Source organism: Pristiophorus japonicus, chromosome 3 (assembly GCF_044704955.1).
Source record: "Pristiophorus japonicus isolate sPriJap1 chromosome 3, sPriJap1.hap1, whole genome shotgun sequence".
Lineage (NCBI taxonomy): Eukaryota > Metazoa > Chordata > Chondrichthyes > Pristiophoridae > Pristiophorus > Pristiophorus japonicus.
In genome coordinates, this window is record NC_091979.1 from 189959811 (window position 1) to 189979586 (window position 19776).

General features: G+C 46.3%; 1 protein-coding gene across 1 annotated transcript in view; it reads right to left on the minus strand.

Moving 5' to 3' along the window:
• Nucleotides 1–19308, minus strand: part of slx9 (SLX9 ribosome biogenesis factor) — a 189359-nt gene extending 170051 nt beyond the window's left edge. The window contains exons 1-2 of the mRNA XM_070874896.1: nucleotides 18584–19308; nucleotides 18254–18365 (exon numbers count right to left, since the gene is read on the minus strand). Of these exons, the coding sequence (XP_070730997.1) occupies nucleotides 18254–18365; nucleotides 18584–18745 (274 nt within the window). The 5' untranslated portion in view covers nucleotides 18746–19308. The remainder of the gene's footprint in view (nucleotides 1–18253; nucleotides 18366–18583) is intronic.
• Nucleotides 19309–19776: the final 468 nt, after the last annotated feature.

Here is a 19776-nt window from a genome sequence, read left to right on the forward strand (position 1 = left end):
GGGGGCGTGTGGCAAGGGATGGAGGAGCGTAGGTTGGGGGGCACTCAATGATCGAAGGGCCGGAGGAAAGAGCGGGGGTGCCTCCTTCCAGCGACGGACGGACAGACAGACAGACAGACAGACAGACAGACAGACAGGATAGAGAGAGAGATAGAGAGAGAGATAGAGAGAGAGATAGAGAGAGAGATAGAGAGAGAGATAGAGAGAGAGACACCTTCCCTTCACATAAAGGAAGGACTTCCATTTTTTATTGATTGATTACCTATTACTTTTTGTGCTTAGTTTAGTGCTTGGTGCTTTAAATGTACTGCTTTGTTTAGTGCTTAGTGCTTTAAATGTATGGCTTTGTTTAGTGCTTTAAATGTACTTTGCTTCTTTAATGTTGTTGTGATGGTGTTTATGGAAAATCCTCTAACTTCCCTTACCCCTCGCTGTTGTGATGTTGATGTGTCCTTTGTGTTTAATGCTTCCTACCCGCCGTCTCTGGCTGTGCCTGCACTAAACTTAACTCTAGGTAAGGTTTTTCAGAACTTACAAAAGTGGATACTTACTCCATCCTAAGTTAGCTTGTAGTAAGTTTTCACTGCCGAAACTTGCAAAATTGGCCTGAGTGGCTGGACACACCCCCTTTTGAAAAAAAAGTACCTTACCTAAAGCCAACCTAAACTAACTCACTAGAACTGGAGCAAACTAATATCCGAGAATTGCAATTTCTAACATGCTCCAAAAAACTAGGAGCAACTCCACCCGAAACTTGGGCCCATTTATCTGTATTAGAAACCTAATCTAGGCTGGACCTATGCAAGAAAACAGGACAAAGATTAGTCCAATAGCCTGGACATCTTTAGAGTGAATTCTGGTAGTGCCAGAGTATGTTTCACTCAATTACTCTTTACCACCATTATCTTACAATGCTTGAAGTGAAAAAACTATCTCCTTTGAAAGTAGCAGGACTGCAGTGCTACACAATATTGTATTTAACACAGACCTTACTTAACCAAAACAATGACCACCACTAATGTCATTTTCACAACTCCACATAAGATTACAGGACTTGGAACTACAGCCAACTTTGTACATATCAGACTGACTGTAAATTAATAGGAGTGAAGTATATACTACTATAGTCCAAAATATTGCCCACATACATCAGCCTGTCTGTTTAAAACCATCTCGATTAAATCTTGCACAGTGCTCTGAATTAAGTATTACTTCAGCACCATCTGCTGGTTGGGCCCAATTCATGTATTACCACTCGAGAGAATTTGAAGTGAATACAAGGTTATGCCTATTGAAACAGAATCAAATAAAGCAGTCCACTGCCATGGGTTGAAAAATAGATTTCCAGACACCCAAGCTGTTTTTATTTGTCGACTGCCTAAATAATCCTGTTGCTTGCCAACTGCAGCAGCAACCTGCTTACAAGCAAAATTATAGAGTGACATTCTTGGGTGTAAATAATTTCACTGGCATAGGCACAATGGCTGAATGACCTATTATAATGCATCATATTCTACCCATGTGCTCCTTTCAAGTTCAAAAAAAAGTTCAATCATTCTTAAGTAAACATGGGCTCAAAGACCACTCCGTTTAATTGTGGGTCAGGGAACTGTAGAAACTGGTAGGTGCCTGCCAGTTTCACTTTACAGCTAAGTAACATATAGCAGGTTATATTTTGCATCTGTCACAAAGGATGACAACTGAGTGTTTTTTTCAGGCTTAAATTCCATGATTGTGTACATATTCAACTATGTGGCCTGCCCAGCAGAGCTGGTCAAGTGTGGTCAGTGTTTCAATACTGGGGATGTTGGCCTGGTCGAGGACACTAATGTTGGTGCGTTTGTCCTCCCAGGGGATTTGTAGGATCTTGCGGAGACATCGTTGGTGGTATTTCTCCAGCGATTTGTGTCTACGGTACATGGTCCATGTCTCTGAACCACACATGAGGAGGGCAGGTATTACTACAGACCTATAGATCACGAGCTTGGTGGCAGTTATGAGGGCCTGCTCTTCGGCTGCCTGAGGAAAAGTGTTTGAAGGCTGCACTGGCGCACTGGAGGCGGTGTTGAATCTCATCGTTAATGCCTGCTCTCGTTGATAAGAAGCTCCATGTTGTCCAGGGCCGTGCCGTAAATCTTGATGACTGGATCAGCTCTGCTGGGCAGGCCACACAGTTCACATGCCAGACACGAGACTCCCAAAGCAAGCGTGCCACTCGGAACTCCTTCACGGCAAACGAGCTAAAAGGTGGGCAGTGGAAACATTGCAAGGACACCCTCAAAGCCTCCCTGATAAAGTGCAACATCCCCACTGAGACCTGGGAGTCCCTGGCCAAAGACCACCCTAAGTGGAGGAAGCGCATCCGGAAGGGCGCTGATCACCTCGAGTCTCATCGCCGAAAGCATGCAGAAATCAAGCACAGGCAGCGGAAGGAGCGTGCGGCAAACCTGTCCCACCCACCCCTTCCCTCAACGACTATCTGGCCCACCTGTGACAGGGACTGTGGCTCTCGTATTGGACTGTTCAACCACATAAGAACTCATTTTAAGAGTGGAAGCAAGTCTTCCTCGAGACTGCTTATGATGATATAACATATTCAAATAGAATTTGTAAATTGGTGGCTTAATGTGGTTAATTTTATTTTCCCCTCCAATGCAAGGATAGCGAGGAAGGAGAATGAGAAGATGTTCCAGGTTACAAACTTCATGTAGCAGTACGGAGACGCGAGGGTGAGCCATGTTGGTTGGTAGTTAGCAAATGGAGGCGCTCAAAGTGGAGATAGTTCGGGTACAGCCTAGACACATTCCCACAAGGGGGAAAGGAAAGGCATCAATAGCTAGAGCTCACTGGATGACAAAAGATAGATTAAAATGAAACAGAAAAAGGCGGCTTATGATAAATGTCAGGTTCATAATTCAGTAGAAAACCTAGCTGAATAGAAGAAGAGAAGAACTGAAAAAATAAATAAGACAGGGTGTGTGAGAATGGATCAGCAGGTAACATAAAAGGGAACTCAAAAGTCTTCTATAAATACAATAGTAAAAGAATTGTCAAAGGAAGGGTGGGACCGATTAGGAACAATGGAGATTGATCTTGTGGAGGCAGAGGGCATAGCTGATTACTTTGCATTTGCATTCACTAAAGAAGATTCTGCCACTATCACAGTAAAAGAGGAGGTAGCAGCGATATTGGCTAGGATAAAAATAGATAGAGGTACAAAAAAGGTTGGCGGTCCTCAGTTGAAAAGTCACCCAGTCCAGATGGGATGCATCCAAGTTGCCAAGGGAAGCAAGGCAAGAAACTGCAGAGACTCTGACCATAATCTTCCAATCCTCCTTAGATATAAAAACAGAGAATGCTGGAACTCTCAGTAAGTCAGGCAGCATCTGTGGAGAGACAGATGCTGTCTGACCCACTGAGATTTCCAGCATTTTCTGTTTTTATTTCAGATTCCAGCATCCGCAGTATTTTGCTTTTCCTCTTTAGATATAGGTGTGACGCCACAGGAAGATTGCAAATGTTGCACCTCAGTTCAAAATAAGCATGGCAACGACAGGCCAGTCAGCCCAAGGTCAGTGGTGGGGAAACTTTTAGAGCCAATAAACCAGGGCAAAATTAATTGAGACTTGGAAAAATATGGGTTAATAACTGAAAGCCAGCATGGATTTATTGAAGGCAAATTACATTTGACTAACTTGATTGAGCTATTTAACAAAGCAACAGAGGGGGTCGAGAGGGTGTGGTTAATGCTATGCATGTGGACTTTCAAAAGAAGTTTGATAAAGTACCACAGAATTGACTTGTTAGCAAAATTGAAGCCCATGGAATTAAGGGGCAGTGGCTGCATGGAGCTATAATTGGCTAAGGGACAGAAAGCAGTGAGTAGTAGCGAACGGTAATCAGTGGTGTCCCCAGGAATTGGTGCTGGGACCACAGTGCTTTTTGATAAATGTTAATGACCTGGACTTGGGTACACAGAGCATAATTTCAAAATTTGAGGATGGAAAAGAAGTCAACAATGAGGAGGCCAGTAAAAGATTCCAGGAAGACAGACAGATGGGTGACGTGGGCAGACACATGGCAGATGAAATTTAATGCAGAGAAGTGTGAAGTGATTCATTTCGGTAGGAAAATGAGGTGGCAATATAAACTAAATGGTAAAATTTTTAAGGGGGATCAGGAACAGAGACACATCAAGGTGTATATACACAAGTCTTTGACGGTGGCAGGACAAGTTGAGAAGTCTGTTAAAAAGGCATACAGATTCCTTGGCTTTATAAAGAGGCACAGTGTACAAAAACAAAAGCAAAAAATGTTATGCTAAACCTTTATAAAACACTGGTTAGGCCCCAGCTGAAGTATTGTGGCCAATTCTGGGCACCACACTTTAGAAAGGGTGTCAAGGCCTTAGAGTAGGTGTAGAGGAGATTTACTAGAATTGTACCAGTAATGAAAGATGTGGAGCGACGAGAGAAACTGGGGTTGTTCACCTTAGGAGCAGAAAAGGTTAAGAGAAGATTTGGTAGAGGTGTTGAAAATCATTAAGAGTTTTGATCGAGTAAATAAGGAGAAACTGTTTCTAATGGCAGTAGGGTCAGTAACCAGAGGACGCAGATTTAAGGTAATTCGCAAAAGAACCAGATGAGACATGAGAAAAAAAATACGCAGCAATTTATGATAAGAACATAAGAAATAGGAGCAGGAGTAGGCCATAGGGCCCTTCGAGCCTGCAGGGAAGTGGATCTGAGTCCATTCAATACGATCATGGACTCGGGTCCACTTCCCATAACCCCTTATCGTTTAAGAAGCTGTCTCTTTCTGTCTTAAATTTATTCAATGTCTCAGCTTCCACAGCTCTCCGAGGCAGCGAATTCCACAGATTTACAACCCTCATGAGGAGAAATTTCTTCTGTTTTAAATGGGCGGCCCCCTATTCTAAAATTATGCCCCTTAGTTCTAGTCTCCCCTATCAATGGATACATCATTTCTGCATCCATGTTGTCAAGCCCCCTCATAATCTTATATGTTTCGATAAGATCACCTCTCATTCTTCTGAATTCCAATGAGTAGAGGCCCAACCTACTCAACCTTTCCTCATAAGTCAACCCCCTCATCTCTGGAATCAACCTAGTGAACCTTCTCTGAACTGCCTCCAAAGTATATCCTTTTGTAAATATGGAAACCAAAACTGCACGTAGTATTCCAAGTGTGGCCTCACCAATACCCTGTATAGCTGTAGTAAGACTTCCCTGCTTTTATACTCCATCCACTTTGCAATAAAGGCCAAGATTCCATTAGCCTTCCTGATCACTTGCTGTACCTGCATACTAACCGTGTTTCATGCACAAGTGCCCCCAGGTCCTGCTGTACTGCAGCACTTTGCAATCTTTCTCCATTTAAATAATAACTTGCTCTGATTTTTTTTCTGCCAAAGTGCTCGCACTTTCCCACATTATACTCCATTTGCCAAACTTTTGCCCACTCACTTAGCCTGTCTATGTCCTTTTGCAGATTTTTGTATGTCCTCCTCACACATTGCTTTTCCTCCCATTTTTGTATCGTCAGCAAACTACATTACACTCAGTCCCTTGTTCCAAGTCGTTAATATAGATTGTTAATAGTTGGGGTCCCAGCACTGATCCCTGCGGCACCCTACTAGTTACTGGTTGCCAACCAGAGAATGAACCAGTTATCCCAACTCTCTGTTTTCTGTTAGTTAGCCAATCCTCTATCCATACTAATATATTATCCCCAACCCAGTGAACTTTTATTTTGTACAGTAACCTTATGTGGCACCTTGTCAAATGCCTTCTGGAAGTTCAAATACACCACATCCACTGGTTCCCCTTTAGCCATCCTATTCGTTACATCCTCAAAGAATTCCAGCAAATTTGTCAAACATGACTTCCCCTTCATAAATCCATGATCTAGAATGCATTGCCTGAAAGGGTGGTGGAAGCAGATTCAGTAATATGTCAAAAGGGAACTGGATAATTACTTGGAGAAAAAAAAACTGCAGGGCTATGGGGAAGAGCAGGGGAGTGGGACTAATTGGACGGCTCTTTTACAGGCACGATGGGCTGAATAGCCTCATTCTTGGCTGTAAGATTCTAGTGTTGGTAACATGAACCCTCGGGTGTGGGAGTAATAGTAGCAGTGCAAGACTTTGCAAGAATTAGGAGGGAAGTAGCAGGATGTGGGAATATTGGAAAGTGATCAGCAATGTCTGGTTGCAGCAGATTGATTAGTATAGGAGCACTGCAAGAATCAGTGTGTGTGGCAGACCAGTTGCAGGCATTGGGAGACCTGGAATAAGGAAATGGGGAATAGTCTGGTGCCAGTAAGAAATGCAAAGCGATGGGGATTTCTTAAGTGGGGAGGTGGGTAGGTCAGCAAAGGTGAATGAAGGGAAAGGCAGTGATTGTGGGGTGAGGCAGGGGGTGGAAAGAGAGAAGCAATGATGGGGGGGGGGGGGGGGGAAAGCAAAAACTTGGATTTTTATAGCACTTTTAACGTATTAAATGTCCCAAGGTGTTTCACAGGTGCATTATCAAACAACATTTGACACCAAGCCACATAAGGAGATATTAGGACAGATGACCTAGAGTTTGGTCACAGAGGTAGAGTTTAAGGGGCCACATAAAAGGAGAGGTAGAGAGGCGGAGAGGTTTAGGGAGGGAATTCCAGAGCTTGGTGCCTCGGCAGTTGAATTCATGGCCGCCAATGGTGGAGTGATGAAAATCGAGGATGCGCAAGAGGCCAAAAAAAAGACTTGCATTTATATAGCGCTTTTCACAACCACCGGACATCTCAAAAGCACTTTACAGCCAATGAAGGAGGCCAGAATTAGAGGAGCGCAGTGATCGCATAGGATTGTGGGTTGGAGGGGGTTTCAGAGATAGTGAGGGGCAAGGCCATGGAGGGATTTGAAAATAAGGATGAGAATTTTAAAATACAAGGTGTTGCCAGACAGGGAGCCAATGTTGGTCAACAAGCGCAGGGTGATGTCAAGAAAGAAGTTACAGGTGATGCGTGGGTGGCATTGGAACTGGGAGGAGGTGGTGAATTAGAAATAATTCCCTTCGCTCCCCATAAGTCTGCAAAGGAAATTCACCAGCTGGGGAGAGCGCGCAGATCAGGGCAGTTACTGCAAGTGAGTTGTATACCTTTGTAATCTGTAAACTCGGCATGGAAATAATGGTCTGTTATTTTAAATAAAAAAGCTACAGGAGATCACATTCACATTCTAAAGATTTTAAAAAGGAAGGAACTTATTTACAGGTAGACTTGAGTATGAGTGCACAGTACTCCAATATTTCAGTGGAAGGATTCAGGAAGGGTTGTCATTAAATAACTCAGCAGTTAGGTTTGTTTTAACAACTGACTGGTTTGTATTAGTGTCCAAAAACAGAATTATGTAGCCCCAATTCTTTCAACAGAAGCATTCACCGAAAAGAGAGAAGTATGAATTGGGCTTCGACCTGGCTGAAATGTTATATCTCCTCAACGATTTCTACTAAGTAGGATATTTCAAACAAATCATAGGAAAGGATAGAAGGAAATTTTTACACTGAAAAAAAAACAATGCTACACCCCTCCAGCTTGAATTAAAACCTATCACCAAATCGGAACTGCTCCGAAGACTACCAGAATGATCATTTCATGCAGGGCACAAAGTAAAAAGTCACTGAGTCAACCCTGCACTGTTCAAAGTTGACAAAACCCAAACTGCATTATCACATGCTACCTGGTGACTTTTAAGCAAACTCTCATGCTAAAACTGCAGAATTGCTGCTTCAGGCAATTTGCACTTAAGAAAATCTACATTTAAAATACTACTACAATTGAAGAAATCTATTCTTATTTAAGATGCTGTCGTAAAATGTTTCCTTTGTACCGAGAGTTTTAATATAACAGACATATTCTCAGCTGACACCGACTAAAATGTAATTCAACTCATAGGTGACTTTGCTTACTAGGGTTCTTCCTGGTCATCACGGTCACCCAGGAATTGAATTACATTTTAATCAATTTGCCAACTTAGGACATATATATATAAACTGTTAATTCACCTTGAGCACATTTTCCCAGTGCAGCAGTTTGGCAACCTCACCTCCTTGGTATTGTACTTCTCCTTCTTAACTCTGATTTTACAAGGGATATTCATGGTATAACTTTCCCCCCCCTCCAAATGAAATTAAAATTAAAACTGGGCATCATTTCACAAAGGGTAGGTGCATCAACTGAGGGCATAAATCACAAGTTGATTGCTTCAATAATATTTGCAAGTACATAGACACATAGGCCCCAAGTTTCCACATGATTTGCTCCTGATTTTTTAGGAGCAACTGGTGTAGAACGGAGTATCTTAGAAATCGGAATTCTCGTCATTTAGTTTGCTCCAGTTCTAGTCAGTTAGAACAGTTTCACTTTGGACAAAAATTTTTCTTCAAAAAGGGGGCGTGTCCGGCCACCTACGCCTGTTTTCAAAGTTGTGTCAGTGAAAACTTACTCCAAACTAACTTAGAATGGAGTAAGTGAAGATTTTTGTACGCTCGAAAAAACCTTGTCTACACTTTAGAAAATCAGGCGTAGATTACAAATCAGGCGTAGGGAATGGTGGGGGGGGATGTTTAAAGGGAAGTTTACAAACATTAAAACACTTCAGTTTTACAAATAAAGAGCCATCATCAATAATAAATGATAAATACATCAATAAATCAATCAAAAAAATTAAAAAAAAAAACATTTTCTACTTACCGACTGCAGCACCGGGAGCCCTCCAACAGCATGCTGGGATGCCCCCCCTCAGTGTGTCTCTATCTCTCTGTCTCTCATTCTCTGACTGTCAGTGTCTGTATTTCTGACAGCGAGGGGAGAGGAAAAGGAGATCCCGTCCCCAGCACCAGATTTACAGGTAGGTGGCGTTGGGTCGGGTCGGGTCGGGGGGGTGGTGGGAGGGAGGTCGGTTCGGGTTGGGGGGGGGGGGGGGAAAGAGGGAGAGGGAGAGGGAGGTCAGGTCGGATCCAGTCCAGGGACAGGGGGGAGGGTGGGGGGAGGGGAAGCGGGTGTCGGGTCCGGTCCGGGGGGGGGGGGAGTGGGTGTCGGGTCCGGTCCGGAGGCGGGAAGCGGGAGTCGAGTCGGGAGGAAGCAGGAGCTGGCCGTGGGAAGAGCCTTATCCACGCAGCCCCAGTGAGGCCGTTCGGCCAGGGCTAGGGGCTGTGTGCTTCAGCCCCTCCCACACAGTTTCGGGCGCCTGGAGCTACTGCACATGCGCGCCCACTGTAACGCGCATGTGCAGAGGTCCCGGCACTGTTTTCAGCGCAGGGACCTGGCTCTGCCCCCTACAGCTCCTGCTGGCTGCGCCGAGGGCCAGAGGACCTGCAGGGAGGTGGAGAATCTGGAGTTTTTTTTTTAGGCGCACTTTGTGGCGCGAAAAACGGGCGTCCAGGTCGGGACTGCGCCGTTCTAGGCGCGGCTCGAAACTTGGGCCCATAGAAACTAGGTGCAGGTATAGGCCTTCGGCCCTTCAAGCTTGCACCACCATTCAATATCATAGCTGATCATTCACCTCAGTACCCCTGTCCTGCTTTCTCTCCATACCCCTTGATCCCTTTAGTCGTAAGGGTCATATCTAACTCCCTCTTGAATAGATCCAACGAACTGGTATCAACAACTCTCTGCGGTAGGGAATTCCACAGGTTAACATCTGAGTGAAGTAGTTTCTCAGCTCAGTCTTAAATGGCCTACCCCTTATCCTTAGACTGTGTCCCCTGGTTCTGGACTTCCAACATCGGGAACATTCTTCCTGCATCTAACCTGTCCAGTCCCGTCAGAATCTTATATGTTTCTATGAGATCCCCTCATCCTTCTAAACTCCAGTGAATACAGGCCTAATCGATCCAGGTGCAGCTTCCCGAATCTGTAACCCTCGGGACCGAGGTCATTCCGGATTCTGCATTTTTCCGGACTTTGGAACGTCTTTCTGACGTCACGAATCTGGAAACATCCGAGCTCAGGTTTGGGTATTTCCAGATTTCGGAACGTCAGAAGTGGGGGGGGGGGGGGTGGGGGGGGCCCCAAAGGAGGAATTGGTCGGGCAGGGCCCCACCGAAGGAGGAGCTGGGAGGGCAGGCCGGCGACAAGGCCCTCGAGGTAAAGGCAGCGGCAGCCCGAAATCGGGCAGCGATGTGGTGAGGGGCGGTGAGGCGAGGCCTCGAGGTCGGGCAGTGGCGGGACCTCGAGGTCGGCAGGGTACGGATTCCGGCACATTTTACAGATTCCGGACAACCGTGTCACCAATCGGTCCAGAGTCCGGATTCCAGAACTCCGGATTTTGGACGCTGCAACTGTACAACTGTCAACTTGGCTCACTTGATAACACGAGGACTTCAATACATCATCCAGGGTTACATGCCAAGTGCCGTAATGAGGGAGCGCTGCATTGCTGTAGCTGCCATCTTTTGTAAAACACATTAAAAATCGAACATGGGTAAACTGAAGCCCTGTTTGCTTGTGCAGTGAGAATAAAAGATCCCATGACACTATTCAAGAGAGAGATGGTTGCCCTTGAGTGTCCTGACCATTTGCCCCACCAAAAAAAAAAAATCAATGGGACCTGATTTTCTGCAATTGCCATTTTTGCCACAACTATGACTGCACTTCAAAAATAATGACCTATAAAGCACTCGGGAGACATAGGTACTATATAATGCAAGCCTATCCTATCTTGAAGTATATAAAAAGGAGACTAACATCCAGTTTGAAAACCAAAGATAGGAAAAGAATAAAAAGTAATGGGTAATTTCACCTTTTAATATTTAACTTTGGTTCCCACCGGGTCTGTAATGGTTTTTTGGTGGAGCCAGGGGAGGGGAAGAGGCACTTGATAATTTCTTGTCTAGGAAGGTAATCCACAACCTGGCAATCAATACCGATATTTTAACCCATTTTTGCTGCTCTGAACCATTATTGTTATGTGCACATAGCTTCAGCCACAATTGTACTCTCCTCTCTAATTCCTTTATAGCCTTCAAAGAAGTTGCTGCTGGCCAGGCCCAGACAGAGTGTGCAGCTGGTCAATGCAAGCAGTGACTGACATCTTTAGCCACGTTTACCCTCTCCTAAACTAAAAGGACACTGAAGCCAATTGTAGCATCCTGATCTCTGCCCTCAGACTTGAGGGATCTCATAGAAACATATTGTAAAGTCCTTACTCTACAGCATGAAACCACATGAGGCACATTCCAGGGACAAGGCCACTCTGTGACTAACTATTACAGGACTTCAGAAGTGATGACCCTGCGTGGGACCTCCCTTTATATACCTGTGTGATCAGGTAAGGAGTGTCTCCCACAAGTTCACCCCCTGTGGTCAAGGTGTGCATCTAAGTGGAGTGTATACAGTAATAGTGGTGTTACATTGTAGTTACAAACAGGACATCACCTTCTCCCCCCCCCCCCAAAAGTCTTACTGGGATCATAGGTTTAGTCTTTCAGGTGATCTACGCTCCCTCGTGGAGCACCGCAGTTGGGGCTCTGGTTGTTGGACACTGACGTGAGTGTCTGTCACCTGTGGTGATTCCGGCCTGCCCGGGCTGACCTCAGGGACTGTGCATTCTTCTGATTGCTCTTGTTGCACGTTCGCTGGCGGTAGTGTGTGAGCTCCATCTCATGGTCTTCTTCAGGTTCCTCCGTGTCGATGCTGAACCTTTTTTTTTAAAGCTTGGTCCAGATGCTTACGGCATATCTGGCCATTGTTGAGTTTTACCATGATGACCCTATTCCCCTCTGTCAATTACAGTACCCTCAAGCCATTTGGGCCCCATGGCGTGATGGAGGACGAATACAGGATCATTTATTTCTATACATCTCCCCCTTGAATTATGGTCATGGTACTAGTTTTGTGACTTGCGCTTCCCCTCAACTATGTCAGTCAGGACTGGGTGGATGAGGGCCAACCAAGTTTTGAGTGTCCGTTTCATTAGTAGCTCTGCGGGCTGGACTCCCCGAGCGAGTGCGGGCGGGATCTATAGGCCAGCAGGAGGTGCGATAGGCAGCATTGTAGAGAGGGTCCTTGAATCCTGAGCATACTTTGCTTAAATGATTTGGACTGCACGTTCAGCCTGGTCATTGGAGGTTGGCTTGAATGGTGCAGTCCTGACGTGGTTGATGCCATTGCCCGACAAACTCCCGGAATTCATAGCTCGTGAAACATGGGCCATTATCACTAACCAGGATGTCCAGCAAGTCATGGGTTGCAAAGATCGCACGTAGGCTTGCCACGGTGGTGGATGACGTACATGAATTCAAGGTGATGCACTCGATCCATTTAGAGTACGCATCTACTGCAATGAGGAACATCTTCCATGAACGGGCCCGCGTAGTCAACATGAATGCGCGACCATGGCTTAGTAGGCCAGGGCCACGGGCTGAGTGGGGCCTCCCTGGGGGCATTACCCAGCTGGGCACAGGTTGTGCACCTGCGAACAGTGTTCCAGGACTGAATCAATTCCAGGCCACCAAACGCGTGACCGGGCAATGGCCTTCATCACAATGCCTGGGTGCTCGCTGGGGAGTTTGTTGATGAATGCCTCCCTGCCCTTCTGGGGCATAACTACCCGGCTACCCCACAGGCAGGCAGCTTGGATGAAGAGCTCATCCATCCACCTGTGGAACGGTCTGACCTCCTCAGGGCATGCTCAGTGTGCGGGCGCCCAATCCCCAGTCAAGACACATTTCTTGACAACAGGGATGAGAGTGGCTTGTGGTCCGTCTCTAATTCAAACTTTCTACCGAAGAGGTACTGATGCATTTTTTTTTTTTTTAAAAACACCATAGACACATGCAAGCACTTTCTTCTCGACCATCCCATATCCCCGTTCTGCTTGAGCGCGCGACCTGGAGGCATAAGCCACAGGTTGTAGCTGACCCTCAGCATTACCCTGCTGCAACACGCACCAAACCCCATAGGACGATGCATCACGTCAGAATTAAACGTTTACAGGGGTCGTACAGGGTCAACAACTTGTTTGAACAAAGTAGGTTTTGCGCCTGATCAAAAGCCTGTTCCTGACAGTACCCCCAAAACCAATCGCAACCATTACGCAAGAGCACGTGTAGCGACTCCAACAACATGCTCAAGTTCGGCAGAAAGTTCTCGAAATAGTTCAACAGTCCCAGGAATGAAGGCAATTCCGATGTGTTGCAGGGCCTGGGTGCTCATCGAATCGCCTCGGTTTTGGATTCAGTGGGCCGAATCCCATCTGCAGCAACCCTCCTGCCCAGAAATCAACCTCAGGAACAAAGAACATACATTTAGCCTTCTTGAGTCGCAGCCCTACCCGGTCCAGTTGGCGTAGCACCTCCTCCAGGTTGTGGAGGTGTTCCTCGGTGTCTCGACCAGTGATGAGGATGTCATCCTGGAATACGATCGTTCCAGGAATGGATTTAAGCAGGCTTTCCATGTTACATTGAAAAATCGTGGCCGCTGATCGAATGCCAAACGGGCACCTGTTATACGCAAACAGTCCCTTGTACGTGGTGGTGGTCGTCAGTAGTTTGGATCCGTCGGCCAGTTCCTGGGTCATAAAGGCTGAAGGGAGGTCCAACTTGGTGAGCAGCTTGCCATCTGCCAGCGTGGCGAAGAGGTCCTCCGCTCTTGGGAGCGGGTATTGGTCTTGTTGGGACACCCGATTGATGGTGGCCTTGTAGTCGCCACAGATCCTGACAGAGCCATCCGCTTTTAGAACGGGAACGATGAGGCTCGCCCAGTCGCTCAATTCAACAGGTGAGATGATGCCCTCTCGCAACAGCCGGTCCAATTCGCTCTCGATTTTTTTCCCGCATCACATACGCCACCGCTCTAGCTTTATGGTGCACTGGCCAGGCGTCCGGGGTGATGTGCATCACTACTTTAGTGCCTTTGAAAGTCCCGATGCCCGATTGGAATAGTGACTCGAATTGTTGCCGGACTGGAGCACGAACTTCGCTCCACCGAGGACATTGCATGAACATCCCCCACCCCCCTCCCCCCCATTTCCAGTTCATCTCGGCTAACCAGCTCCTTCCCAACAGTGCGGGACCATTGCCCGGGACAATCCAGAGTGGCAGCCGGTTCACTAACCCATTGTGCGTGACAGCCATCATTGCACTGTCTAACACCGAAATGATTTCTTTGGTGCAAGTCCGTAATTGTGTCTCACTACGTTCTAATTTGGGTCTACTGGCATTGAGTGGCCATAGCTTCTCAAATTGCTGAAAGCCCATGAGTGACTGGCTGGCCCCAGTGTCCAGCTCCATGCGTACTGGGATACCGTTCAACAAAACCCTCAGCATCATTGGTGGCATTTTGGTGTATGAGCTGTGAATATTCGGCGCATGGACCCGCTGAACCTCAGCGTCCATCGATTTGCCCCAAAAGTCATCCTGCCTCACAGAACCCTCTTCTGGTCCATCTGCCTCATATTAGTCTGGTTGCAGGTTTTCTGCACATTTGAGCTAAATGGCCACTGAGATTGCAGTTCCTGCAGACAAACTGTTGAAATCTGCAAGATCTAGCTGAGTGTTTTCCTCCACACCTCCAGCATGAGTTAAAGTTTCCATTGTTGGGGACAAAGGGACTATGACCAGGAATTCGACGCTGACTGTCCCTTTGACTGCTCTTAAGTACCCTATTAGTGGGTGTCAATAGCCCCATCCTGGACCGCATTGTCCACTGTGATGGCGTGAACGTCTGTTCAGGCTGCCATTGTCTCTGTTGAGGTCCTGTTCTGGGGTCTATTGCTGCCTGGTAAATGTCGGACTGCCCCTGCCTGCCTGCGGGGCTCTGAGTAGCGTTGATGATGTTGACTCCCTGATCCATCGCCACGTTAGAGGCAGAATTGCGCACGTAAATCATTTTCGTCTCTTCCTCCCCCGCCATGAAAGTTTGAGCAAACAACGCTGCCGCTGCCAAGGTAAAGTCCTTAGTCTCAATTAACTTGCGAAAAATTCCCGCATGACCGATACCCTCGATAAAGTCGTCCCTTAGCATCTCCCCCCTGCAGGCGTCTGTGAACGTAGAGGCTTGCCAAACGCCGGAGGTCCGCTATAAAGTCCGGTATGCTCTGTCCTTCACAACGTCGGTGGATGTAGAATCTGTGTCGGGCCATGTGTATGCTGCTCGCCGGTTTAAGGTGCTCCCCGATCAATTTGCTAAGCTCTTCAAAAGGTTTTGTCCGATGGTTTTGGGTGCCAGTAAGTCCTTCATGAGCGCACAAGTCTTTGGGCCGCAGCTGGTCAGGAGATGAACCCGTCGCTTGTCGGCTGCTGCATCCCCCAGCCAGTCTTTCGTAACGAAGCTTTGCTGAAGCCTCTCAACAAAATCGTCCCAGTCTTCCCCAACACAGTACCGTTCCTCTGTGCTACCGGTGGCCATTCTCGTGGGTCGTGAATTCCCGTTGCTCGTCGCCAATGTAAAGTCCTTACTCTACAGCATGAAACCACACGAGGCACAGTCCAGGGACAAGGCCACTCTGTGACCTCAACTCTTTATTACAGGACTCCAGAAGTGATGACGCTGCGTTGGACCTCCTTTCATATACCTATGTGACCAGGTAAGGAGCGTCTCCCACAAGTTCACCCCCTGTGGTCAAGATGTGCATCTAAGTTGAGTGTATACAACAATAGTGGTATTACATTGTAGTTACAAACATGACACATAAAATTCTGACGGGATTGGACAGGTTAGAGGCAGGAACAATGTTCCCGTTGCTGGGGAGTTCCAGAATCAGGGGATCACAATCTAAGAATAAGGGGGTAAGCCATTTAGGATCGAGATGAGGAGAAGCTTCTTCACTCAACCTGTGGAATTCTCTACCGCAGAAAGTTGTTCAGGCCAGTTCGTTTGATATATTCAAAAGGGAGTTAGATATTGCCCTTACGGCCAAAAGAGATCAAGGGGTATGGAGAGAAAGCAGGAAAGGGGTACTGAGGTTGAATCTTCAGCCATGATCATATTGAATGGTGGTGCAGGCTCAAAGGGCCGAATGGCCTGCTCCTGCACCTAGTTTCTATGTTTCAACTAATTCAGCACAAACTCAGGGCTGAACCTTGATCTGTATGCCTTGGCTATTCACTGAGCCACTGGGAAGCCCCATGTCTTCATTTAATCTAGTAGTTTAGCTTCAACCGTGACCCTCAGTGCAGTAGCCACACTCGACTGGCCTGGAATTTCATGGATCGCACTTGGCAGAAATGAAACCCCATGAGTGGCACAAACAATCAAAGAAATGTGTGCATGAAACAGATGTAAATCAGTTATACACAAATTTCCACAAGGCTTAAGAAGATGGAAATCCATGGAATTAAGGGGAAATTGGCAGTATGGATACAAAATTGGCTTAGTGGCAAGAAGCAAAAGGTGTTAGTAGATGGATGTTTTTCAGTGCTGTTCCCCAAGGGTCAATTTTGGATCCATGATTATTTGCAATTTTTATAAAACAGCCTAGACTAATGTGTAGGGAGCACAATTATGAAGTTACCAGATGATACGAAACTTGGCAAAGGAGATCATGATGAGGATAGTTATAAGCTCCATGGTTATATAAAACAGGATGGTGAAATGGGCAGGAGCATGGCAGAAGAAGTTCAAAATGGAAAATAAAAAAAGTGAATTGATGCACTTTGGGAGGACTAATAGGGAAAGACAGCATAATATAAATGACATGATTTTGAAAAGTGTAGATGAATAGACCGACCTTGCTGTCCATATACACAAATCCTTAAAAGGTGGTAGGGCACATTGATAAGGTGGTCAAAAAAGTATATGGGTTACTTGATTTTATAAATAGAAGGATAGACTATAAAGCCAGAGAGATCATGCACGAACTTTATAAATCACTGGTTAGGCCTCAGCTGGAACATTGTGGACATTTCAGGAGGGCCTTAGAAGGGGTAAAGGAGGTTTACCTGGGATGAGGGACTTCAGAGGAGAGATTGGAAAAGTTAGGACTGTTCTACTTGGAAAAGAAGTCAAGAGGTGACCTAACAGAGGCTTTTAATGATGGAGGTTTTGATACAGTTTAGAACCATAGAAATTTTCAGCACGGGAGGCGGACATTTTGGCTCGTGTCCGTGCCGGCCAAGAGGTTATCCGGTCTAATCCCACTTTCCAGCTCTAGGTCCATAGCCCTACAGGTTACAGCACTTCATGTTCACATTCAAGTACTTTTTAAAATGTGGAGGGTTTCTGCCTCCAGCACCCTTTCAGGCAGTGAGTGCCAGACCCCCACAACCCTCTGGATGAAGAAATTTCCCCTCAAATCCCCTCTAAACCATCTACCAATTAGTTTAAATTTATGCCCCCGGTTGTTAGAATAGGGAAAAAATATTCCCTGTGGCGAGTGGGTTAATAACTAGATTTAAAATCAGTGGGAAAATATCTCGAAGGGAGATGGAGAATTGTTTTCCACTCAGTCGTCGGGATCTGGAACGCTCTACCTGAAGAGGTGGTGGAAGCTGATTCTATAAATAATTTTAAAGCAGAGTGGATACTTGAGGATAAGGAACTTACAGGATTACAGACAAAAAGCATGGGTGAGACTAAGCACAACACTCATTCAAAGAGCAAGCACAGCACGACGGGCCGAACAGCCGCCTTCTGCGCTGTAAGTTTCTATGAATCTATGAAAAAAAAGTAACTCAATTTAACTCTTAGTCTAGGCACAACTTTAGTGTTTCAAAGAAATTCCAGGCCTATGATGTACACCTCCCTGGTGAAGCACAGGGTAATTTCAGGGAATGGACAACTGCATATAATTCTGATTTAAGCTTCATTTTCTGCAGTCAATGGGAGTTTACAGTAAATATAATGGCAAGCGTGGGTGTGTGCGCAAGGGTTCCGTGCACTGACAAAGCTACAGCATGAATCTGACTGCCAATTAACCCTGAAAATGGCCATAAGCTTAACAATTAAATAGAAAGGGATGATGTTGCCAAACTGCTCAGTTGCTCCATAACAGGCAGGGCATGGATTGGACTGATCAGGAGTATTGGTCCAGGCTGACCCTGCACAGGAGAGAGTTTGGCAAAGCAATGAAAAATTTTTCCAGCATAATTTTTCAAAAAAAGTATTGAAAAAAATTCCAGTAACCAGGTCAAGGCAAGATGGCTTTTCACCATAATGCAAGTTAGCAGGGTGTTCTTACAGTAGTTTGAGAACCTTGATGTAACTCAAGTATACCAAATTCACGACCAGAGAATTTAAATCTTACCTTTCTTGCTGGACACTACAGTCTTGCAATCATCAATGGCCAGCTTCTGAATAAGTGTCTTTGGGTCGATGTTGGTTCCAGCGAATAGTGATGTGGATAACTGATCTGCATCCTGAAGAGTGCAACAAGACAAGACTTTCACAGCAGATGTCTCACCTTTCCAGGTTATGTTGTGTGGTGGGGCATCAATCTTACCATCAGTACAAAGGTGGTTAAAAGCAAACCCTCGCAATAAACTCTCCCAATATCGGAATGTAGCCTGCGCCCCTGCATCTCCTGTAGACGTGTGGAACAATCTGACTGGAGGCTTCCCCTGCTAGCTTCACTCACCTCCTTCAGGAGCCTTTGCTTCCCCACAGGCGGCGGCTGTCGGATAGGCGGCCAGGACAGCGGTGGGTCTTTGGGCGGCCCGCTCTCCGCCTGGACCTCAACACTCAGCTTCACTGCAGCCGAGTGCAGCTTGTGGCGGGGGCGCGTCACTTTGCCCACCATGGTTCACACCGCCGCCTCCTGCTCCCGGCCTGTTGCTATGCGCAACACACGTGCGGAACTCGTCCTTCCGCTTAACCGGCCGCTCTCTGCCAGCCCGCACAACAGTTCCGGATCATTTGACCATCCCACCACACCATTTAAACTTTAAAGATGCACACGACCAAATACATAATTAAAGAAATCGCATCGCCGTGAGATTTCATCATCGAGTAGCAACATACCTCCCAAATGCAAAGGAAAGATACATTGGAAGAAATTATCATTTGGGAAAACACAAAAGTGTCAACTGACTGGGCCAGAATTTGCTGGAGTTTAGTTAGATTTGCCCCTGCACATCGCAGCTCAAAACAACTTTTGCCCAGAAAATTGCTGAAAATGCGAGCTGATAGCGGGGAACCAGGGCAACCAACAGGCTATCTCCCCAACCAATGACATTTACGGATTAGGAGATAAGCCGTGGAAGGACTGAGAAGAAGGTGAAATACACCGGGTGAATTCAATGTTAAATCGTGAACAGAAAGAGAAATAAGTATAAATAATTTTGTGCTGATTGCTAATTTATTTGATTGTGGCGTTAATAAGCCCAGTGCTGAACCCGCTGGGCCCAAGGTCATGTGAGGCTCGCTCCAATTAAAGCTAGCCTCCACTTCTTACAGGTAGTCTCTTAAAGGGGAGATGCATTCTGCCTGCAGCAGCAGCAGCTGGAACTGGTTGTGGAGGCAAAGCTCAGAAAGAAGACTGAATAGGTCAGAGAAAGGGCTCCAGTGTTCTCGGATGCAGCATTCGAAGCCTTGGTCCAGGGGGGCAGCTCCAGGAAAGAAGTTATCTTTCCACTGGGGGCCAGGAGGTCCTCCAGGCAACAGACCAGACTGCAATGGGAGCAGATAACCGCTGTTAAATGCCAGCAGTTTCGCTCCGAGTACCTGGACTCATTGTAGGAAGACGTTTAATGATCACAGACGAGTGTTTAAGGTCAGTGAATTAATCTTCACATGCCATATCCCAATATCTGCACCACTGACCTCACACAC